This window comes from Megalobrama amblycephala, linkage group LG15, assembly GCF_018812025.1.
Source record: "Megalobrama amblycephala isolate DHTTF-2021 linkage group LG15, ASM1881202v1, whole genome shotgun sequence".
Classification (NCBI taxonomy): domain Eukaryota; kingdom Metazoa; phylum Chordata; class Actinopteri; order Cypriniformes; family Xenocyprididae; genus Megalobrama; species Megalobrama amblycephala.
In genome coordinates this window covers 13,055,500-13,080,647 of record NC_063058.1, presented here as the reverse complement: position 1 = coordinate 13,080,647, position 25,148 = coordinate 13,055,500, and the positions used below count along the sequence as shown (strand labels likewise).

Below are 25,148 nucleotides of genomic sequence, written 5' to 3'. Positions count from 1 at the left end.
TATTGTATGTTATGTGCTTTGGAGACATGATGTAGTTTAACGCCATCTCTTGTGACGCTTTGCCAAGAGCAGCTGTGTATGTGTGCGTGCATGTGTTTTGGAGGAGGCGTGGCTTTGGATGCCGATTTGCAGGGAGATCGTATGTTTTCAATGTTAGCAGGCTAACATTAGCATTCCCAGATCACCTACTGTACCTTTAAATAATAATGTAAATGAGAATAATGACAGTTTGAGGGTAAAATTAGATGGTAAAACGCGCTTAATTGTGAAATATGATATGAAATTGTTTTCACGAAATTTACCCATATATCTTCGTTTTACTGGTCGTTCCTCAATAATGTTACGAGTCTGTGTGTGTTTGGCTGTGGAAAATGGCCTGTCTCCCCTCATTACAGCGAGAATAAGCAGAAGTGACATGGTAATTGCACAACGTCATTAAAAGAATTGTAGCTTGTCGGATGGTTTGTAAGTGTGCTGCTGAAGAAGCTACTGTTGATGTGAGTGTGTCTCTCATTTCCTGCTGTGTGTTGTGATTGGATGGGTGAATCTGTTTAGTGAGGGTGACCTTGCATGAAATGTAGATGAATAAATAGCAGATTTCCCTCCATCTTCTATAGTTGCATTCATTGTTCATCAATAGTTTTTTCTACACAATCAATACAGGCAGGGATGCCAGGTTTTCACAACGAAACCCACCCAATTGCTACTAAAAACTAGCTCAAAACTAGCCCAATCACGTTTCGGGGAGGTCCCCCAGTAAAAATTGCGTTCCGGGGGGTAAAATCCTCTTTTTGTGGGTTTCCCCTGGTAAAATTTGCATCCCAGAGGCTAAATATCATATTATTTGGGGTTTCTTCAACCCGCAGCAACAGTGTTAAAGTAGCCCAATTTTGCGGGGAAAACCGCAGACTTGGCAACACTGAATACATGAACACCCATGATTCCACATGGACCTTTTTGATTCCATTCCATTTTTGTTCTCAAAACTTCCAGTGAAGTTTGACTTCAACAACTTTTACATCATGGTCCTAAACAGTTAGATGTGATCAAACAGCAAGCAATCCCATCTCCATCATAATCAGAGTTTCTATGTTAACTAGCCTCAACTGCAATGTGACGATATTTTGTCGGTTGTGCAACATTTCCACTTTCAGTGAGGTCGGAAACTTGGCATCGCATCTGGATTGGACTCAATCGCTACTTTTTTCCTGTCTACACCATTTCAACACTTCGATGAGCCGTTAACCTGCAGACACTAAAGGGTTTGATGATTTGATGGCCTTACTTGCATTTTAATTTTACAGAGATGTCCTTTGTTGAAAGGTGACTTCGTCACTTTGTGCAATACTTTCATCAGAAACGTCTTATTATGGCATAGTTTCTTTTTAGTCTTTTGTTGCCAGACTTTTGAATGTGCAGAAAGACTTTGACTGTCAGGTCCACTTTGCAGCTTCTTCTGGCCAAAAACTACCCACTTAGATGTATGTTAGAAGGGACTGATGCAACAGACCCAAACTCATGGTGGGTTCCCTTAAGGTTGTAATCATGATGGCTTTTGCTGGATAGTTCGCCCAGAAATGAATATTATCCCATAATTTACTTACCCTCAAGCTATCCTAGGTGTATATGAATTTCTTTCAGACAAAAACAATCGGAGTTATATTAAAAAATATAAAAAACGCCATTCTTCTTATGATGTAGTGAGTACATCAGGTGTTATGGAAAGTGTTCCCGATTCCGGCTGACATAATCTATGCAGCCTAACAATTTACATGATTTGAATTATAGAAGTAGATAATGGTTTATGTGTATGCACGTTTAAACAGATGTGGTTTTAGTCTAGACTTAACTGACAGAGTGTGTCTGCTTCCTGAACAGTGATAGGAAGACTGTTCCAAAGTTTAGGTGCTAAATAGGAAAAGGATCTACCTCCTGCAATTGATTTTGATATTCTAGGTATTATCAACTGTCCAGAATTCTGAGATCTCAATAGACATGAAGGACTATAATGCGTTAAGAGCTCACTTAGGTACTGGGAAGCTAAACCATTTAGTGCTTTGTAAGTAAGTAACAAGATTTTAAAATCTATACAATGTTTAATAGGGAGCCAATGCAGTGTTGACAGAACCAGGCTAATATGGTCATACTTCCTGGTTCTAGTAAGAACTCTATTCACTCCCATTATAAAGAATATTTTTTAATATAACTCCAATTGTGTTTGACTGAAAGAAGAAAGTCATTTACACCTAGGATGGCTTGAGAGTGAGTAAATTATAGGATAATTTTCACTTTTTTGGTGAGCTAACCCCTTAGTTTACTGTTGTATGTTGTGCAGTGGACGAGGTTAAAGCCAAATGGGAAAACCTACAAGATACATACATGAGGAAAAATGTAATCTTGGTCAGCGCCACCTATCATGCCGGTGCGAATTAGCTGAAGGTAATCAGCCATTTCGCATTCAGTCTGAAAGCTCCTTTCGTCTGCGATTCGCTTAGCTTTATCGTGTTGCACTCAGTGTGAAAGGGCCTTAAGAACGGTCTGTTGGCTGTGCCATATGAGGCTTGAGTCTACTTTCTCTCTAACTGTCCCTCTTTGTCTTTATTACAGTGGCGCCCTTTCCTGCCAGGACTCAAGTATGAGGTCATTGATTCCGCCTACATCTCCTTGTACACAGGTAACCCTCCCTCTCTTACAAATTCCACCAATTTCAAAACTAACCAACATTGACTAGCTATCGAACTGCCACCACACTGTAACGGTTTGAGTAGTTTGATGGTGTGACAGTTTGACCTTTAGTCTTTGATGGTTTTCTTTGAGTTGCTCGAGAGGTTTTGCTGTGAACAGTTTATGAAACGTATGGTGTCTTCGAAAGTTGTCGAGAAGGAAGAAAGTGCCTTTTTCAGGATCACTGAGATTGATGACAGTGACTTCTTCTGCCCGAGGCTGTTTCAAATCGCTGGTCTTTGTGTAGGGAATGGTACAGTGTGTCCCATCGGGCTTGAAACGACTAGATGTATTAGCTGCATTACACTTTAAAGTTGTTTTCCATGCCCTAAAGTTGTATGTGCAAAGACTTTTAATAGCGTCCTACTGAGTTCACCACAAAATTGATGAGTTTAGTAGACATAATTTGCTCTTAACACGTTTTTGGTTTCAGTGCCCTGAGGTGAAGCAAAATTGAAAATGTGCTTAGAGCTGTTGTGACAAAGAGAGAAAGGGCACAGGAAAAAGAACAAGGTTATAAAGACTCGGATCTTGCTCTCAAAGGGAGATCAGGCATGGAGCGCTAACATCCGTAGCTTGCATACCGTTGCTATGGTGATCATGCCGACCTTCAAGGATAACCTTTTGGAAGTGTCTTCATTACAAATGCCATCTTGTAACACAGCAGAGCTTATATGTTTTCAAGCAGTTCACCGCGCACACACACTCTGTCCTCATAGATTTTACATTCAAGATGGAAAGATTTACAAATGAGATCTCCATAATATTTTAATTGTTTCTCCTAGAAAGCAATAATATTAATTGGACAGCAAATTGAAAGTTTTCCAGAAGTATCCTGCTCTTTAGGTGGTTCTCCTGAGAAAAAAGTCCTAAATAAATTCACGTCTCCTCATGAATTTCATAAGGCATCTCACATGTCTCAGAGAACTCCATATGAACTATCCACCCATCTATTCTTCAAATCACTTGTTCTATGTGGGATCCCGGGGATGCTGGAGCCTATCCTAGAGCCTCGGGCCGAAGGCAGGGAAACAAATGGGCGGTTTAGTCTGAACTTACTTTTCATCAAATTAATCTTTGGCAAAGTTAACTGAGCTATGCTTAGACACATTAATTTACTTTAAACTCTATGGTCCAGATTTACTAACCGCTTGCGCCAGCACAAACCCTATTTTGGTGTTAAAAAACTACTGTCAGGATCAGTGTTGGGGAAAGTTACTTTTAAAAGTAATGCATTACAATATTGCGCTACTCCCTAGAAAAGTAACTAATTGCATTACTTAGTTACTTTTTATGAAAAGTAAAGCGTTACATTGTTACAAAAAAAAAAAAAAAAAAGTTATATTTTTGGAAAATGTGAAATGAATAAGCCTCAGGCTGAAGGAAATGCATATTTACCCCTGTACAGTAGAGGGCACAGCTCAAACAAACCTTTTAGCTGTGCTGCCATTCTGGATTAAAGAAAAACAGGATACATGAGAAGAGAGTTCAACACTCTTATTTCTAAATCTAAAGTAATTTCCGCTTATTAGTTTAGTTGAATTAGGTAATTGAAGGTCAGCAGCAAAGACATTGGTTAATAAAGTGAGATTAAATACATAAAGTATATTTGTGTAATTTAAAATATTTAATTATAACAGGTTTGCGTTAAATTCTGAGATTGCATTTCACTGTTTTTATTCATTTTGAGGAATACTGAATGTTTTCGTGCAAGTAATGCATGTGCAAATTTAGTCTAGAACTACAATAACCATCATGTTTACACAGCGCACACAACACCTCTGCACTTTATTTCTCTCAACATGGGGACGGGAGAGCTGTAAGTAAATAAATGTGAAAAGTAACTTGCATTTCTTTATATATTATTAATATGTTACTTTACTAGTTACTTGAAAAGTAATCTGATTACGTAACTCAATGCGTTACCCCTAACACTGGTCAGGATTCACTAAAGACGCGCAGTGAAAAATTAGCAATGAAAAGGCATGGCCAGTTATTTTTGTGGCAGAAAGCTTTTTATGTGTTTTGGCCGTTCATTTACATGACAGCTGCGTTTTGGGGGTCTGAAAATGCAAACTTTTGCAAATGGGTTTCAAGGTGCAAGTTTTTGAAAACGATACTGTTATTGTCTCTGTGTAAACTACAAAAATGCGAATTTGTGAAAACGGTGACATGTTCAGTCTATAGGCGCGTAGTGTTTATTTACAAAGTGACATCGCCAACTACTGGCCTGGCAGCAGAATACAGCGTTTTTAGTCCTTTTCACGAATCCATGTGAACGGGGATCCTTTTGACAACATTTTCGTCTGTACACTAAAAGTGCGAAAAAAAAAAACTTTTCTGTATTTAGTAATAATTAATAATAATTTGTTACATTTATATAGCACTTTTCTGGGTACTCAAAAAGCTTTTCATAGGGGGGATTGCCTCAACCACCACCAATGTGCAGCATCCACCTGAAAGATGTGATGGCAGCCATATTGCGCCAGAACGCCCACCACACACCAGCTTATTGGTGGAGAAGAAACAGAGTGATGAAGTATATATATATATGGGGATATGGGGAGGTCATGATGTTGGACAGAGGCCAATGGGCAAATTTGGCCATGATGTCGAGGTTAAACCGCTACTCTTCTTCGAAGGACATCCTGGGATTTCGAGGTCAGGACCTCGGTTTAACATCTCATCTGAAGGATGGTGCTTTTTTTTTTTTTTTTTTTGACAGTATAGTGTCCCTATCACTATACTGGGGCACACAGACCACAGGGTGAGCACCCCCTGCTGGCCTCACTAACACCTCTTCCAACAGCAACCTAGTTGTCCCAGGAGGTCTCCCATTCAGGTACTGACCAGGCTAAACTCTGCTTAGCTTTAGTGGGCAACCAGTCTTGGGCTACATAGCTGCTGGCTAATTGTACAACGTATTGTTTGCCAAGCCACGTTATTTTAATTTGATGTGCCTGTGTTTATAGTAGACTACCTGCACCTGATGAGCTCTGCTTGCTTGCGACCCTACGCTAATTTCCATTGGTCGTAATGGAAATGAGCTGGCTGTGTCTGTGTTCTTTAATTTGAGCATTGTCAGTACATCACCAGCAGAACGTTCCACTCCCATCTGTGCTTTGATTGCGTTTTTACGTTAATTTGCCCTATTTAGTAAATCTGGCCCTAAATATAATTCTCATTTGTGTCCATTTTTAGGAGACATCCTAGGAGAAAGGAAGGATGCTCAAAGGAAAGTTAGTGTGTAACCTCTGAGCACTAAAATTTTCCTCTTGGTTGTTAAAACTTCATGTAAACTGTTAATGTAACAGTTTCTTTTCTTTTACACATTTAGTTCTTCAGAGGCACCACTGTAGGAAACGGAGGGCTGTGGTAAATGTGTCTCTAGGCAACAGGGCTGGTGAAAGCCATCAGTTCTCCTAAAAGAGTCAGAGTTATGCTTGAATGCCTTGTGTGAAAAATTGAGTCCTGACAAGAGCTTTCTTGCATCAAGTGTCAAATACTATGAAATGAATTCCCTTTAGAATTGTGATTGTATTGTATATTATACAAGGCTTATTATATGCAACATAATAAAGAACCTCATTCAGTTTGTCTTGACAGCGTCTCAGGGTTTGATAGGGGTAGATTGGGATTGACAAACAAAGGGGTGTAAGACCCATGGGACATTTTGATATATGAAAGGGTAAGAGCAACTAAAACATTCTGCAAAATAGAGCATGCCACCGCTGGCTATTGTCAGTGCCTCATTTGCATGTGCGAGAAATTTATATTTTGAACACCTAGTTCTGCTGTGGTGCTTTAAAATAGCCTAGGGCCTGAATGGAAAGTTCTTGTTTAGTACATTAGTGGTGTTGTAATATTAAATACTTTAGTATGTTCCTCTTCGCTTTGGTTCTTGTTTGGATTCAGCTGCTGGTTTCTTTGACCTTCATGTGAACTCCTTTTGAACATAACGCAGAGCTTAAGCACTTCACAGTGTTCATCTCTCACACTCATTAAAGAGCAGAGTGTATGACAACAGCCACCTCTGCTCTCTCTTGCGTTTCAAGCGCACATCAAAGCCTGTCTCATTTGTGTGGAGGGGTCTTAGTCGTTTGAAGGGTGGCACCATCATTTGTCACCCAGACACTGTGGTGCCTCTGATGTGGAGTGACCCACATATTAGCGAGGAATTATTATCGAGCTTTAACAGACAGACAGCACATACAGTAGGCACAGGTAAATTTGTCAAAGCTATCCTGAATGGTTGCCAAGGTTTACTATACGATTGTTAGGGTGTTCTGGATGGTCACTAGTGTGTTGATAAGCAGTTGCCAGGGGGTTGTTAGGTGTGTTCTTGAGAGTTCTGGGTGGATGCAAGGGCATTGTTATGCAGTTGATAGGGTGTTGTTACGCAGTTCCTAGAGTGTTCTGGGTGGTAAGCAGTTGCCAGGGGGTTGTTAGGTGTGTTATTAAGAGTTCTGGGTGGTTGCTAGGGCATTGTTATGCAGTTGCCAGGTTGTTGTTAGGCAGTTCCTACGGTGTTCTGGGTGGTTGCCTGGACATTTCTTTTTTTAAAGATTTATATTTGGCGTTTTTGCCTTTATTATGATAGGACAGTGATTAGACAGGAAGCGAAGTGGGAGAGAGATAGAGGGGGACGGTATTGGGAAAGGACCACTAGCCAGGACTCAAACTCGGGTTGCCCAAAGCGCATTGCCGCTACATGTCAGTGTGCTGCCCATGAGGCCATCGGCACCGACTGCCTGGACATTTCTAAGTGATTGTTAAGGTGTTCTGGGTGGTAAGGAGTTGCCAGGGGGTTGTTAGGTGTGTTCTTGAGAGTTCTGGATGGTTGCTAGGGGATTGTTATGCAGTTGATAAGTTGTTGTTATGTGGTTCCTAAAGTGTTCTGGTTGGTTGCCTGGACATTGCTAAGTGATTGTTAAGGTGTTCTGGGTGGTAAGCAGTTACCAGGGGGTTGTTAGGTGTGTTCTTGAGAGTTCTGGGTGGTTGCTAGGGCATTGTTATGCAGTTGATAGGATGTCATTACGTGGTCCCTAGAGTGTTCTGGGTGGTTGTCTGGACATTGCTAAGCGATTGTTAAGGTGTTCTGGGTGGTTGCCTGGACATTGCTAAGTGATTGTTAAGGTGTTCTGGGTGGTAAGCAGTTACCAGGGGGTTGTTAGGTGTGTTCTTGAGAGTTCTGGGTGGTTGCTAGGGCATTGTTATGCAGTTGATAGGATGTCATTACGTGGTCCCTAGAGTGTTCTGGGTGGTTGTCTGGACATTGCTAAGCGATTGTTAAGGTGTTCTGGGTGGTTGCCTGGACATTGCTAAGCGATTGTTAAGGTGTTCTGGGTGGCTGCAGGAGGATAAGCAGTTGCCAAATTGTTTGGGTGTTCTGCACGGTAACTAATGTGTTGATAAGTAGTTGCCAGGGGTTTCTGGGTGGTTGTTAGAGCATTGTTAGGTAGTTGTCAGGGTGTTGTTAGGCGGTTCCTACAGTGTTCCGGATGATTGTCTGGAGATTGTTAAGTGATTGTTAAGGTGTTCTGGGTGGCTGCTAGGGCGTTGATGGTGTTATGGTTTCTTTCTAGGGTGTTGCAGTGCAGTTGCTATGGCGTCAGGTGGTTGTCAGTGTGTTCTCTGTGGTTTCTAGGGCTTTGTTAGGCACTTGCTATGTTTTTTGGAGGGGAGTTAAGTAGTTATTATTGTGTTGTTAGATAGTTGCTGAGGTGTTCTTGGTGGTTCCCTGGCCATTGTTGGGAGTTTTCTGGGAGTTGCAAATCTTTACAGTGTTGCTAAGCACTTGTCAGGGTGTTCTGGGTGGTTTAAAGGGTGTTGCAGTGCAGTTGCTGTTAGGTGGTTGTTAGTGTGTTCTGAATGGGTTCTAGGGCATTGTTAGGCATTTGCAGTTTTCTAGGGGTTGCTAAGCAGTAGGGTGTTATTAGGCACTTAGTAGGGTGTTATAAGTGGTTATTATGGTGTTAGGCGGTTGCTGGAGCATTATGGGTGCTTTCTAAGGTGTTCTGGGTGGTTGCAAAAGCATTATTAGACAGTCAATAGGGGTTTCTGGGGGTTGCTAAACAGTTGCCAGGGCTCTAGGTAATTGTTTACTGGCCTAAGCCAAAAAGCCCAACCCCGATTCTCTATGATACTCCGAGTTCTTGTTTCATGTTGCCTTTAAAAGTCTTTCTGTATAATGCCTATTCATAAACAATGGCTTTTCATCTCCATTAATCATTCTCATTTTTCTCTTTGTGAAAGATGAGAGCAGTTTGAAGATGAACCATGTGGATCACATTCCTCAGTCGCTGGCCAGCCACAGCCCCGTCCCAGCAGAGACCCACACCCACAGCCAACACGGCGCCGATATGCTGCAACCGGACCCCCGCGACACCTTCTTCAACAGTGAGCCTCTCTCTTTCTGTTCAGATCCCCTTTCTATTCCCATTTGATTTGATTCTTCTGGCTCTCTTTTTCTGTTGCTCTTGAGGTTATTTCCACTGAAATTGTCTTTCTCCTTTTTGTGTTTTGCATTTGCATTCTGCATGACAAATAATGAATTTGATAATGTGCCTCTGGTAAAATTGAACTGTCTCTCTCACAATACTCTTCATAGTCCCCATGATTGACCCTGCTCATCTTGAAAATGTATTGCCTGCCTGTCTCTACTCGCCAACATACGTGGTCAAAGACTTCCCTATTGCCCGCTATCAAGGCCTTCAGTTTGTGAGTATAACACACACATTAACACACACATGCCAAATACTATAGCAGAAAATGCCTAACAATGTACTTGCACCTGTTGCCTTATTGACTTCATGCTGCAGTGTACTAAAATTTCCTGTGTGATTACTGCCCCCTTTTGGTTGACAAATGTAATTGCATAAAAGACAATCACAGCGTTTGGGATGTTTGGAACATACCCTACATTTCAAGTTAATTTTCAGGGTATCATGCCTGGTTGTTTTGTCCGCAGGTTTATCTTTCTTTTGTCTATCCCAATGACTTCACCCGCCTCACCCACATGGAAAGAGAAAACAAGTGCTTCTACAGAGAGTCGCCCATCTATCTGGAGAAGTAAGCTTGTGTATAGATTGTAATGACACTAATGCTAATTCCAATCAAAGGCTGATTAACTGTAATTATATAGAGTGTATATAATGCATATTAGGAGTGATATAGGACATTCACAACCCATTTAGTGTCTGTTGTATAACATATTTACAAGTGGAACAAAATATTCAGCTGGAAATTGGATGTTAGGCTATGATATTAATGGTTAATATTTTTCCCCGCCCGTGACGTCTTGGTTACATCAGCAGAAAGTCATTTCAGAGATGAAGAAATGTATTATATTTTGCTAAAATAAAATACATATCGAAACACATATGGTGAAATATAATGAAAACGACCAGCAGGGATATTTATCAAGAAAGCAAATGTGTATTGTTTTTATTTCATGTTGACTTTAACTCAGATTTCTTGAAATTAAGAAATTAATAAATGTAGTTTTCTAAAACTGTATTTCTCTCTTTCATGGACTTGATCTTTCTCTCTCTATCTCTTTCTCTAAGGTTTGGCTTCTATAAATACATGAAGATGGATGAGGAGGAAGATGACAGGCCATTCTTCTTCCCTAATCCTGATGGTGAGTTTGTATGTGTGTGTGATCAGTGATCCAGAAGAGGAATAACACTTCATTAGTGCATCGTTCCGTCACAAGCTGCCTTATTAGAACATGGCAGATATATTCATCAGGAGATAATGGCCTTGGGTTGGAGCCAGAAATGAAATGAATGGCTGGAGTTGTTTTTATTTTCAAAGGGTTAAGGCCTGGTCACACCATCAGTGAAATGAAAATGCTAAACAATGTGCTGACAAAATGTGTATTCATACCAACACCAGGAAAAAAAAAAAAAAAAAAAAACACTTAGATACATGGTTTAATGGGAAATATCCCTTCTGATAATACAAATATCACCCACTTTAATGCTAAATAACAGACTTCCCTTGTGTTAAAGAAAATATCACACAATACAGAAGAAATGCAATAGACTATAATAACACTAAAACACAAACGCAATGCAATACGCTGTAATACTAGTAAAATGCAGCTGATAATATAAATTTAATTTGCTTCAGAGCTGTGATGGCAAGATATAGGAATTTATCTTATTATAGTGATAATAATGGAGAGGTCGCTCGCGAGCACCCTTCTGAAACCTAAAATGATAAACGGGACACCCTACGGTCTCGTGGACTTAAAGGAACACTCCACTTTTTTTGAAAATAGGCTCATTTTCCAAATCATAGTAATGGTATAGTACAAGATAGTACATTGGTGCTGGAGGTATTCAGTGTACCAATATACTAATCACATTTTCTAATATCTCATTGGTAAACAATGTATAATTTATCATAGATTAAGATATAAACTATAAAAATAATAAATATTAATGTTTTGTGCATTTTTCAATAAAATATTATTACATAATTATATATATATATATATATATATATATATATATATATATATATATATATATATATATATATATATATATATATATATATATATATACACACCTGAACCAGTTAATCAAGGTCTTACTAGGCATACTAGAACCTTCGGCTGAATCCCAAATGGCACCCTAAATACTCGCGGTCTTCCTCTGAGTCCGCACTTTCGTGATGTAATGCCGCTTTGACTGCCGGGTAAAGCCCTCTGCGTAGCTCGCAAACTCATGGACTTAACGGACACATGTACGCGGCAGCCATTGTAAGTCCACAAGACCAAAAGTGCATAGAAATGTGCCATTGGGGATTCAGCCTTCCAGGCAGGTGTGCTGAGGCAAGTTGGAGCTAAACTCTGCAGGACAGTGACCCTCCAGGACTAAGTTTGGACACCCCTGGTCTATAGGAATGCATTAGATTGATTTAAGCTGCAGTGTATAATTTCTACAGCCAGGGGGCCAGACCAGCCTTAAGGCCCCGATATACTTAACGAAATCGAAGAACGAACTGATGTGACGTCATTTCGAACAAAATCAGACCAAAACGAAGTTCGTTTTGTGTTCTTTTTGGAAGTTCGAAACGGTTTGCCAAAAAAACGGTTTGCTTTCAGGAAAAGTTTGCTTCAGCTGCAAAACACCTTCATGCCACCATTGGTCCGTGATGATAACATAATAGGAGGTGTGCGCTGAGGCTCCGCCTTCATCCGCATGGAAGTCTTCTCTGACTAATTTGATCTGTTGAGTTTGTTGAGGTAAGATCTCCGGGGGTGAAAACATGAACACTCTGGATAGGCGCTTTATAGTACAAAATGAAGTTGTGCTTCTGATGAAATGAGGCACTGACATTGTTTGTCATGTTTTATACTGTAAAGCTGCTTGCTTTTAAGCAATCTATTGAATAAAGTGCTATATAAATAAACGTGACGTGACTAGAGTGCTAATTTGCAGAGCTCGTGCTAACATACCCATGTTATGATCAGACACTTTTCTTATGCTTTCTATAAAAAAAATGCATGCAGTTTTCTCATTTTTGTTGTGTTTTTATTTTGTTACTGAGAAGAAAGTGTACAGCATTTACACATTCATCTAAATGTTGCTCTCAGCAGTGTGGGCGGCGTCAGATGTTCAATAACAGTATATCGCAGCTCACGCATTTCGAACTTCATTTTACCCCTAAACGAAGAACGAAAAGAACTTTGTTTGAAGTATACCAGGGCCTTTAAAGTACCTCTCTTCACAGATGCAACAGCTGTTATTCATTGATCTGTATTGCTATCATTCACATTCAAAATCTATTAAAAATCTTTGATGTCATTTGCCAGAAAGTAATCTGTAAGTTTAGTTCCTCCTCTGCTTGGATAGAAAGAAGTCTATCCTGATGATCTATCCTTACTCCACTGGTAGTGTAATACTCATAGTGTTCAGTGTTTTTGGTGTTTTGCTTTAGATTTTCTTGAAGAAGAAGAGGGGGCAGATCCTGATGATGAAGCACAATTTGTTGGCACCCAGTCAGCAAAGAAGACTGTCCAAGCTAGCCAATCAAGTCACACCTTAAGCCCTTCTGATAAGCCTGTTCCCACAATGCTGGAGAGAAACGAGGTAGAGTCAGACAATTCAGCATTGAGGAGAGAGCAAAGGCACTTTTTCACAAGTGCAAGGCAAGTGGTTGGGGCTCAACATCAAAAGACAGACCAAGACACTCTAGACCATCAGGCTAAGGTGGGGTTACCAAAAAGTGAGAGTGTGGTACGAGGTCGTTCTCTCACTTGGGTTCAAAGAGACCGCCGGGACTTCAGAGAGGGTTGGTCAGAAGATCGTTCTCCCAAAATAAGCCGATCAGCTTTGCTATTCCCGCCGAAATCCTCATTGGTAGCTCTCAACAGCCGAGCCAAGCAAATCCTCAGCAGTCCTGCCCACACCGTCCCTTCCCCAGGTAACAATCACGCTCATGACAACAGCCACAATCCTGGAAACAGCCACACCAACAAGGAACGCAAGAAGGAAGACAACAAAATTTACGTCACAAGACCTCGACCTGCTAAGGAGAAGCAAAGTCCTGTTTCACGCCACCCAAGAGAGGTCTTCCCTGGCGTTTTCCTGTACCAGAATGGCAAAACAACAAAGCTGGTGAACCTCAGTGCCAAACCAAAGCTCAGCAAAGGACCTCTACGTGCATCCCAGTTATTTGCACGGTCCCCTATGCAGGAGAACAAGGTCTTTCCAGCTAGCCCCAACTTCAGCAAGCCAGCGGAAAATCCTATGGCCCCAAACAGAGCAGCAATCCCGAGTCGTTTTGAGAGGAGGATACGAGGTGTCTGGGAAAAACACCCCCATCCTTTGAGGCCCATAACAACCTCTCGACCACCTCCTGCTCCCACTCCTCCGTCCGCTAACTCCTCTGAGAACGTGCTTCCAACCGAGCCTCTCCATGTCACTTCCTACTTACACACTTCCGAGATTACTGAGTCCCAACAGCAGCGGCCAGACACAGACCCTGAACCAGAGGAGGAAGGAGGCCTATCGGAGTACAGCTATGAGGATGTGGAGCCTCGCCCTGGGTGGGCGGAGGAGTCCATTAATTGGCAGAGGACATTTTCCGTCAACAGCATGGACTTTGAGACATTGCGCTCTGACTGGAACGATCTTCGGTGCAATGTGTCTGGAAACCTGCAGCTATCTGAGAGCGAAGTGGTGGATGTACTTGCGCAGTACATGGAGAAACTCAATGAACGCAATGGAGGGTGAGAAGTATTTTAATGTCCGATAAGTTGGTAAAACATCGGTATTCAGACATTATATACATTATTAACTTTGCAACTATTTGGTGATGTAATATTTAATATTATATCATTATCATCAATAACATTTAAAATTTGTATTTTCCAACCTAAGCCAGAGGCACCATGGATGATACATTTCAAGTAATCGTACAGCCACCTGCTCCATTGATTGATCTTTTTCTCTCCATCTTTTTCAGGATTTACACTCTCCTCCGAATCATAAACGTAGAAAAGCGGCGTGACTCTGCACGCGGTAACCGTTACCTGATAGAGCTGGAACTAATGGAAAGAGGCCGTAAAGTGGTCCGTCTTTCCGAATACATCTACATGCTGTTGCACCATGGCCGGGTAGAAGACAGTCTGGAGAATGTAGAAGGGGTCACAGCATCATCTCCCTCTTCCCCTGTCGCCAGCCCACCTGCTCCCCCATCTCGCACACCTACCCGTGGGGCCCACACCACCCCACAGTGGGGCACGGTGTATGCCAAACCCCTGCTGTGCCAGCCAGTGATGCTGCAGTGGAGAAAGGATGTCATGGTGCATTTTGTGGTGCCAGGTAAGTAATGGATATCCAGAGGCGCCATTAGGGGGGTGCAGAGTATGCCAGGCATATGAGCCCAGGATGCTTTTTTTTTTGTGTGTGTATGTGTAATTTTTTTTTTTTCTTACATACACAAACATTTTAACTAATAATATTGAATTGAAATAGAATTTAAATCTGTGAATTATAGAAAGTAAGAAGTGAACGTGAGCATGCTCTCTCATCTTTTTAAAATATAGCTCATGACGTATTAAAGGTGCTCTAAGTGATCCTGGGTGGAGTAACTTCCTGTTGACATTCGAAGTGTTGTCAAACAAAACAGAAGCTAGCTAGACCCTCCCTCCTCCTCCTCCTCCTCCCCCTCCCCTCCATGCTTCCTGAAACAGTCATGAACGCGCATTTAAAATCATTCTTGTCGGTTATTGGCTGGAGCATGTTTATTATGATTCGTGGTCCAGGCTGCACCAGTTTGTTTTTATTGCCGTTTTTGGAGCTTGTGGCGACTACAGAGACCGCGTTTTTTTACAGTGTGTTCAGGGGACAGGCAGCTAGCGGATAGTGAGGAGATGTTTGCTGTATGTGACAAAAAATGTTTTGGCCTAAAAACGCGTGACATCACTTAGAGCACCTTTAACTGCATAAAAAAGAACAGGATAGATGGAAAGAAGGAACACAAAAGTCAAAATTAAAAAAAAGTCGGGATGAAGGCGTTAAAAGGAAGTTTCCCTTACGAAATGGGCCCTTATACAAATAAGAATAAATAAAATATTGGAGATGATTGTTGGTTGTGGATATGTGTTGAAAGACCTAATTCAAGTAGTGCAAGCGGTCTTCTGTGTGGCTGCAAAACCTCAATTGAAAAACTTAACTTTATTCTTCAGAGAAACCTTGAATCACTATTCCTGAATTTGGTTGTGTTGGCTGGGGATATCTCTGTATTCTTTGGGCTCTATATATTAGCCACCAGGGGTTGTTTTTTGAGGTGATCGTTATTTATTTAGAACATTATTAGAATGTATTCATGCTTATTTAGTTTTTCCTTTTTATTCAAAATATTGAATATATAACTTAACTATATAATGAATTGTATGATATATTCTGATTGTCAAATATGTGGACATGAATGTGTTGTGTCGTTTAAACACATTTGTCGATAGCCACGCGCTGTGAGTTTGCATCGCGATTCAGAGGATCTGTCGGATTTACATCACGTAAATTTCTACCATATTCCCCGAAGTACATGAAATTAGATTAAGTGGCTGGTGAACTGAGAGAAGAATAGAGTAAACAAAAAACATTAAAAACTACAAAACTAAAACTACTTTTTTTTCCCTTCTTTTTTTCAGTACTTCATTTTAATGTCTATGTTTGAAACCTCGAATAAGTCTAATTAGAGGGAAACAACTGCACACTCACTGAAGCTTGTTTATTCACCAACGTTTTGGCTAGTAGCCTTTGTCAAGGTATCCTCAAATAAACATTATGTGTTTGAAAACACTGAATAGTTGTGATAGCCTATATGAAGAGCACTAAGCGCGTCTGTCTCTTGGCTGTGCCAGCCAATGTTTTTTTTTGTTTTTTTTTTGTTTTTTTGCACCAGCCAAAGCGCGAAAGCAGGTTTGTATTATCAGTGAACCTTCTAATCACACCGGTGTGATTGTACATGTCAAAGGGTTAAAAACAATCGTGTTTCGGGGGTGGAGGGGGAATGTTACTTGAAATAATATAAATGTTAATATCTTATTAAATGTCAAAAAAAAAAAAAACATTCATCTGGAAGAAGGGGGCCAAAAATTATGTCTCGCATACCCCCCTTAAAACCCTTCATGGCGCCCCTGTGGATATCTATCTGTTTTTCTGAAAACATGTACCTGATGAGCATCTTATGTTACGGTAAATAAATATATCGGCAAAAAAAACAACAACTTAAACTTAAAACAACTTAAAATATGCATATGCAGTCTTTCTTTAAATGCGACCTTGTTTGATAGTTTGTTATGTAATGCATTGACATTCATATATTTTAAAGTGCGACTTATAGTGTAACTTTGCCAATTTTCAATCTGCTTTATATTGTTACAATGTTGGTAATATATATAAATGAACATTGTTTACTCAAGAAATTCCCATTTATTTGTCAGCAAAATAGACTTCTGACAGCTTCAGGGCTTTCGTGAAAACTACAGATTATAATTCCGCATTTTTGTATCCCCACCCACGGACAGTCGGATCGACAGAGGGTTATTAACAAAACAGTTATTGTAAGGTTTATCAATGAAAATTGTTTTGTGCTATGTCTACTTTTTAAGCTACATTTTGGTAAATGGAACACTATGGCAACAGGATTACCTGGACGGGATGTCGTTTTGCTTTAGGCGGAACTGACAGAACGGCAGTTTCTTTTTAGTTTTTCTCCTCTGTTTGGCCTAAAACACTGTGTTCGTGGTCATCCAGTTTGAAATGTTGACAACACTGAGGTTTTTTCATATTTTCTGTTGTGCATTCTCTACATATTTACTATTATTTGCAGCCTTTAGCCACAGCCTACAACGCACTGGACCGCTAAACGTTTTTTCTATGAATTCTTGAACAATACAGGCCAACACATTTATGACTAAAAGTTTGCTAAGAAGTATTTCCTACTAAAGCAAGGCGGCATTTGACTCTGGTAAGCGTATCCATAGCAGACTGGTGGAAGTGGCCTTGGATGGCAACATGCCAGTGCATTATGGGTGTTGAAGTTTTCCTACCTATTTGGCAAAAGGGAAGGCAACAGCCTTTTTTCTCTGTTTTCTCTAGTCAAGTAGCTCCAATTTTTCCTTTCTACTGTATAGGCGGCCAAGTTGTATTGAAAGCCTATTTTGCCAGTGTTGAAGTACCCCTTTAAGTCTCTAAATACCTTTTGGGCCACTATATTTTGAAATTCAAATCAAGGTGGGGACCTGATTTGTTTTTCACTCTTGTTTTTGATTTTTCAATTTATTTTTGTGTAGCAATGAATTTGAACAATTTTGCATGTGGATTACATTTGATTGGCAGATATGTGATGAAAAAGTGTCCCTTGCCTCATCAGTAATTCCATTCTTGTGCGTGGAATCTGTCACAACTAGCCTAAGCAGTACAATACATCTATAATTCTGATTTATTCAGCAGAAACCCAAACTCAAACTGAACCATTTTGTATAGCACTCACTCATAGATATAAAAAACAGAACTATATTAAACAACAGTGACAGCTATGTCATATAAATACAGATACAGACTTAAATACAAGTCAGACTTGTTTTGTGATGCAAATAAAAAAGCAAATCTCTGTTAAGATCTTTGATATGACTGATGTATAAATGTTATGTATTATTAATAATGTATTTATTGATGTGTTTCCTATAGTGAAGAATCAGGCTCGTTGGGTTCAGCAGTTCATTTCAGACATGGAGCTCCTGCACCGCGAGACCAAGGACAACAATTTCAACATCATCATCGTGGACTTCCAGAGTGAAGACATGGATGTGGAACAGGCCCTCAGAGAAAGCTCTGTTCCAAGGTACACAAACACCTGCTTATACACAAATTTAATTATAATATTCTTTATAGAAATGTTCAAATGTAGATAATTAACATGTCTTCTGCTAAACTTCTAAACCTATTTAAACAGAATTTTGAAAACTATTGTATAATTATTATGAGCACATTATTTGAGAGACTAAATGGAATAATTTAGTCTACTTAAAAATATATATGACACACTGGATTTAAAACTAGTGCGACCCAAGATATTCTCTTTACCAAGGATGCACCAATACTGCACTTGTGTACTTGAAGCCATTCAAATGCTGTGATCCCAAACACTAAGATCACACAGCATGTGTCCAGTGTTTGTGTTCAGACAAAAATGAAAATTATCCCATAATTTACTCACTCAAGCCATCCTAGGTACAGTAAATATGACTTTTTTCTTTCAGTCAAACACAATCAGAGTTATATTAAAAAATATCCTGGCTCATCCAAGCTTTATAATGGGAGTGAATAGTAACCAAGATTTTGAAGCCCAAAAAAGCACATCCATCCATCATAAAAGTAATCCATACGACTCCATGGGGTTAATAAAGGCCTTCTGAAGCAAAGCGATACATTTTTGTAAGAAAATATCCATATTTATAACTTAATACTCTAGAATCACTGTTATTCTACACTAGTTTTTCACTCAAAACATAGTATGTTGAGGACATCTGCTGGTTAAAGCCGTGTATTTAAACATAAAAAATTTCATAAATATATAAAAAGCATAATGGACACATTATGTGTAAACCTTCTCTCTCTCTCTCTCTCTCTCTCTCTCTCTCTCTCTCTCTCTCTATATATATATATATATATATATATATATATATATATATATATATATATATATATATATATATATATATATATATATATATATATATGAGGAGCTCTTTTCCAAAACGCTATAAATCCATTTTAATAGTTTTCATGAAATTTTTTTTACCTAGACTTATACATTTTGTTAATATTCTGAACATGTTAAACAATGATTGTTAAATGAAACAACAATTTTGTTGATTATAAATTCAAAGTTTATTTTTTCTTGTTTCAAAACGCTACAAATCCATCCTTTTTTTAGCCTTTTTATATAAAAACATCTAGAATCTCAGTATTGAAAGGGTGACTATATGTTTTAAACAGTTTACTGAACTGTTTGATCGCCTGATACGGTCACACACTTGCACACACACACACACACACACACACACACACACACACACACGAGGCGAGCCGAGCCGAGACACCCTTATATTCAAACGACTCTATCTCGGGAACCGAGCCGAGTTGGGGCTCCGGACTCCGGTCCCCAGGTGTAGGTCTCACTGGCTCATCCAGGCCATCAAAAGTGTTAACAGAGTTGAAAGCACTCATTTGGAAGACTGGGCACAAACAAACTCCCTCGCTTCAAAGAACCGGCATGTTAGATTGCATCGAACGGTCGCCAAATTCTGATTGGTCGAGAGAACATATCGCATTTAGGCTAAAAACAGGTTCGGCGCTTATAATGGTTTGGAAAGAAACTGCATCTTGCAGTACATTTTAAACAAGGAAATATAGCAATTTGGCATGAAACATGATGGAGCAGAGAATAGGTTCAGTGCACAGCAAAATGGCATGACAAACTCATTTTTTTTTTTAATTTGGCGTTTATCGCGTTTTGGAAAAGAGCTCTTCATATATATATATATATATATATATATATATATATATATATAAAATATATATTAAAATAACCCCGTTAAAAAGGTTCGGAACCCTTGGATCTTAATACTGTCTGTGGCTACCTAAATGATCCACGACTGTTTTTATGTTTTGTGATGGTTCTTCATGAGTGTCTTGTTTGTCCTGAGCAGTTAAACTGAGCTCTGTTCTTCAGAAAAATCCTCCAGGTCCTGCAGATTCATCAGTTTTCAAGCATTTTTCATATTTGAACCCTTTCCAGCAGTGACTGAATGATTTTGAGATCTGTCTTTTCACACTGAGGACAACTGAGGGACTCAAACACAACTATTAAAAAAGGTTCAAACATTCACTGATGCTCCAGAAGAAAACACGATGCATTAAGAGTTGGGGGGTGAAAACTTTTGAACAGGATGAAGATGTCCACATTTTTCTTGAAATATATTTGTTTTTCATTTAGCACTGCCCTTCGGAAGCAACAGAAGATACTTGCATGTTTCCCAGAAGAAAAATTAAGTACAATTTACCTTCATATTTAAATTCAAAAAGTTTTCACCCCCCAGATCTTATTGCATCATGTTTCCTTCTGGAGCATCAGTGAATGTTTGAACCTTTTTTAATAGTTGAGTTTGAGTCCCTCAGTTGTCCTCAGTATGAAAAGATGAATCTCAAAATCATACAGTCACTGTTGGAAAGGGTTCAAATATGCAAAAAATCCTTGAAAACTGAAGAATCTGCAGGTCCTGGAGGATTTTTTCTGAAGAACAGAGTTCAGAAAAGAGACTCATGAACAATCATCACAAAACAAAAAATGGATCATCCAGGTAACCACACACAGTATTAAGATCCAAGGGTTCCCAAACTTTTGAACGGGGTTATTTTAATACATTTTTTTGTCTTGTGGACTATATGTAAACATCTTTTATGTAAAATATCTTACTCAGGACAGTACTAAACAAAAAAAAAAACATGCATTTTGTATAATCCCTCTTATTTTGTTAAAAATTTTCACATGTTCACAGATTCTGAAAGGGGTTCCCAAACTTTCGATCCCCACTGTATTTAAATTAATATGTTACATGAACTATATGAACATAAAAAAATGAAAATAAAAAATATAATTATAATAAACTAATATAATACTGTATATTCAAAAAGCATTTTAAGTATTTGGCATATACAAGTAGAGGTTACTATTGTACTTTTTCTGGACGTTTTTGGACACAGATACGAGTATCTGAGGAGGGAAGGAAACTTTGAACGTTCTGCCGGGTTACAGATCGGTGTGGACACCATAGAGGTAATCACACACTCACACCTTTAAGACTCGCAACAGAATTACCAAAACGACACATTGGATTAATTCAAATGATCATTTCTGAAGTCACAGTTTAGCAAAAGTAAAAAGAACAGAAAACTTTTGACTTTTGGTTTCTTTTTTTAATTTTTGCATTTGCACTGTGTATGGTCTGAAAACTGAACTGTGAAGTGTTACATGGACCACATCTTCAGAAATCCTCAGAAATGTTTAATTTTCGTAGTGTGCATAATGGCAAATAAATTGTTCCTGTAGCTCAACTGATGGATTTAGGATTGCCAAGGTCATGGGTTCTGTTTTCATGTAAAATAAATCTTTGGATAAAAGAGCCTATTAAAGGATTAGTTCACTTCAGAATTAAAATTTCCTGATAATTTACTCGCCCCCATGTCATCCAAGATGTTTATGTCTTTCTTGCTTCAGTCGAAAAGAAATTAAGGTTTTTGAGGAAAACATTCCAGGATTTTTCTCCTTATAGTGGACTTCAATAGTTACCAACAGGTTGAAGGTCTAAATTGCAGTTTAAATGCAGCTTCAAAGGGCTCTACATGATCCCAGCTGAGGAATAAGAGAGAAATGTTTGCTCATTTTCTAAAAAAATGTATATATTTTTTACCCATTGAGTAACCATGTTGCAAAGGTCATGCGTGATGTAGGTGGAAGTACAGAGCAAATGTTTACAAAGCGAACGTCCAAATACTAAGTCAAACAGCCTTTACAAAAAAAAGGTGAAACAACGATGACGGACGATTTTGAAGTTGGAGGTTGGCGTTTTTCGCCTACGTCAAGTGTGACCTTTCCAACGTGATTACGTAATGCGTGGCGCATCGCAGAGCAGTGCAAGATGAGCATTTGTGGTCAAAAAGTATATATATATATTTTTTTTTAGAAAATGATTGATTGTTTCGCTAGATAAGACCCTTATTCCTCATCTGGGATCATGTAGAGCCCTTTGAAGCTGCATTGAAATTGTAATTTGGACCTTCAACCCGTTGAACCCTGTTGAAGTCCACTATATGGAGAAAAGTCCTGGACTGTTTTCCTCAAAAACCATAATTTCTTTTCAACTGAAGAAAGAAAGACATAAACATCTTGAATGACATGGGGGTGAGTAAATTATCAGGAAATTTGAATTATGAAGTGAACTAATCCTTTAATAGACTAAATGAGAATTGTATTTTCAAAATAAACACATCAATATCACATGATATTCTCCATTCATTTTATCCAAACAAAAAAACTATCTATGATCATCATTATCAACATTATCAAGACTAAAAGTTTAGGATTTAGTTGCTTTACTAGCAAGATTCTGTTGTGGTTGTCTTGATTTTACAATCAATTGGCATAAACCTTTCATATAATGCAAATTATGGGTCTGACAAACATTTTTTTTACGGTAATTCCAACATGATGCAGAATTTACGTGAGTGTGACTACCAGTGAGTCACTGTTTACGGACACAAGTCGGACGAGGTTTAAAGCCTTTCTAGTAATCCTCCTTGTGTTAATGTGGCTGGTGATTCATAGCAGTTGCTGTTTTGTAACTTAGAAAACAAAGATGACACAAGTGCACCAGTGTGGGATGATTCTGCATGTGTGTTTACAGGACAGTCACAGTATCGTGTTTCTGTGTGACCTGCACATTCACTTCCCTCTGAACATCCTGGAGAACATCAGGAAACACTGTGTGGAGGGCAAACTGGCCTTCGCTCCTATTGTCATGAGGCTGGGCTGTGGGAGCTCACCGCAAGAGCCTGATGGTATACTGCACTTCTGACACACATGAAGAAACACAACAGCTGTGACATTGTACTTTGATGAAAACCATGCGTCTCTGTCTCTGTAGGTTACTGGGAGGTAAACGGCTTCGGCCTGTTTGGGATCTACAAATCAGATTTTGACAAGATTGGTGGGATGAACACAGAGGAGTTTAAGGACCGCTGGGGAGGAGAAGACTGGGAACTACTGGACAGGTAGAAGGATTTTACAAAGACTGATTGATTGATTGATTGATTGATTGATTGATTGATTGATTGATTGATTGATTGATTGATTGATTGATTGATTGATTGATTGACCGACCGGCTCCTGCGTCATCGTCACAGACATGCCTCGTGCTGCTCACGCGAAGAGGCATCGGCCAATAATTAGCCTAATCATTTGTGATGATGATGATATTATTATTAATATAATTATTATTAAAATAAACTTTTTTATTATTAATTTTAGGATTACAATTTTGACATTGATTTTGACAGTGACACTGTTGTTAGTAATAATAATAATAATAATAATAATAATAATAAATTGAGAGATTTTGACACTCACATTATTATTGTAGTTGTTAGTAGTAGTAGTAGTAGTAGTAGTAGTAATAATAATGTTAAATGTTGTTAATGTTATTAAAAATATTGTTAATATTTTATTAATATTATTCAAATTATAATATTGAATTGGAATAGATTTTGACAGTGATGTTGTTATTGTTATTTTTTATTATTATACTACTATTCATAATAATAATATAATGTAATAATGTGTTAAATAAAAAAATAAAAATAAAATTATGATATGAAATTGAGATATTTTGACTGACAATATTGTTGTTGTTGTTGTTGTTAGTATTAATAATAATAAATTGTTTTATTATTAATATAATTAAATTATGATTACAGGGATGTTATTTAATAATAATAATAATAATAATGTTATTAAATAATATTGTCAAATAAATATAATTGTATTAATAATATTATTTTATTTTTAAATTATAATATTGAATTAAAAAGATATTTTGACAGTGATGTTATTATGTGTATTATTATTCTACTACTACTACTACTAATCATCATAAGAATAATAATAGCATGTTAAATAAAAATAATTGTATTATTAATAAAATTATGATATTGAACAGAGATATTTTGACAATAACAATATTATTGTTGTTATTATTATTATTATTATTATTATATAATATGATAATATAATAAATGAAGTTATTTAATTAATATCATTAAAATTATGATTGAATTGAGAGAGCTTTGACTGATGTTATTAATAATAATAATAATAATGTTAGATAAAAAATTATTAATAAAATTACATTGAATTGAGATATTCTAAAACAGTGAGATACAGTGACAATATTATTGTGAGTAGTATTATTATCAATAATAATAATAATTATTATTATTAATAATAACAAATAGAACAATGCATTATTAATATCATTATTAAAATTATGATTTAATTGAATTGAGAGAGCTTTGATAAGGATGTTCAACAATATCATTGTTAATAATAATAATTTAATATATTTTTGCTAAATTTAATTAAATATTAAAATTAAAACATTTAATTATAAATAATAAATAAATGAACAATAATAAAAAATAAAAATAAAAACATTTTGTGAAAATGAAATTACATTATATAATTAAATGAATCTCTCTCTCTTTCAGAGTTCTACAAAACGGCCTGGAGGTTGAGCGGTTAAGACTGAGAAACTTCTTTCACTACTATCACTCTAAAAGAGGCATGTGGAACTCCCAGTCCAGTAAAACTCCTAAAGGATAAAACTGAACCTCGCTGAGAGACTTCAAACAAACTCGGCACAAGAACGGGACCTTAAAAGGACCAAACCGTTGTGTCTCTACCTGGGACCTTTCCGTGAGGTCCGTCTCATATGAGGACACATGATGTGCCAAGCTGCTGTCCCAACTCAAGACACTCAAAAGAGACAGAGACTCACTGAGTGTGTATGTGTATGTATCTCTGTCTGTTAGGTCAGGACTTCTTTTTTTTTGGTAAGCAAAACTTGAAAGATTATTGAAGATTTAAAGGAGATAGAAATTGGTTTCAGTGCTGGGTGAATTTTACTCTAAACTAGCTGCTCAGGCACTTTTGGGGTCACATAAATATGGTTTGCACTTGAGATATTACATGCTGAAATGATCGTCTGAAGGTTTAGATGTGCGCTGGTACTTAGACGTCCGCTTTTACATAGCTGTAAATGTCACTTCCTGTTCAGA

At 38.1% G+C, this 25,148-nt stretch overlaps 1 protein-coding gene across 1 annotated transcript in view; it reads left to right on the top strand.

Annotated features, from left to right (window-relative positions):
• Nucleotides 1-24,717, top strand: part of b4galnt4a (beta-1,4-N-acetyl-galactosaminyl transferase 4a) — a 211,140-nt gene extending 186,423 nt beyond the window's left edge. The window contains exons 9-20 of the mRNA XM_048158247.1: nt 2,608-2,674; nt 8,980-9,123; nt 9,335-9,444; nt 9,695-9,795; nt 10,293-10,366; nt 12,679-13,972; nt 14,209-14,567; nt 17,943-18,096; nt 21,021-21,093; nt 22,721-22,874; nt 22,961-23,087; nt 24,579-24,717. Of these exons, the coding sequence (XP_048014204.1) occupies nt 2,608-2,674; nt 8,980-9,123; nt 9,335-9,444; nt 9,695-9,795; nt 10,293-10,366; nt 12,679-13,972; nt 14,209-14,567; nt 17,943-18,096; nt 21,021-21,093; nt 22,721-22,874; nt 22,961-23,087; nt 24,579-24,693 (2,772 nt within the window). The 3' untranslated portion in view covers nt 24,694-24,717. The remainder of the gene's footprint in view (nt 1-2,607; nt 2,675-8,979; nt 9,124-9,334; nt 9,445-9,694; nt 9,796-10,292; nt 10,367-12,678; nt 13,973-14,208; nt 14,568-17,942; nt 18,097-21,020; nt 21,094-22,720; nt 22,875-22,960; nt 23,088-24,578) is intronic.
• The last annotated feature ends 431 nt before the right edge of the window (nt 24,718-25,148 follow it).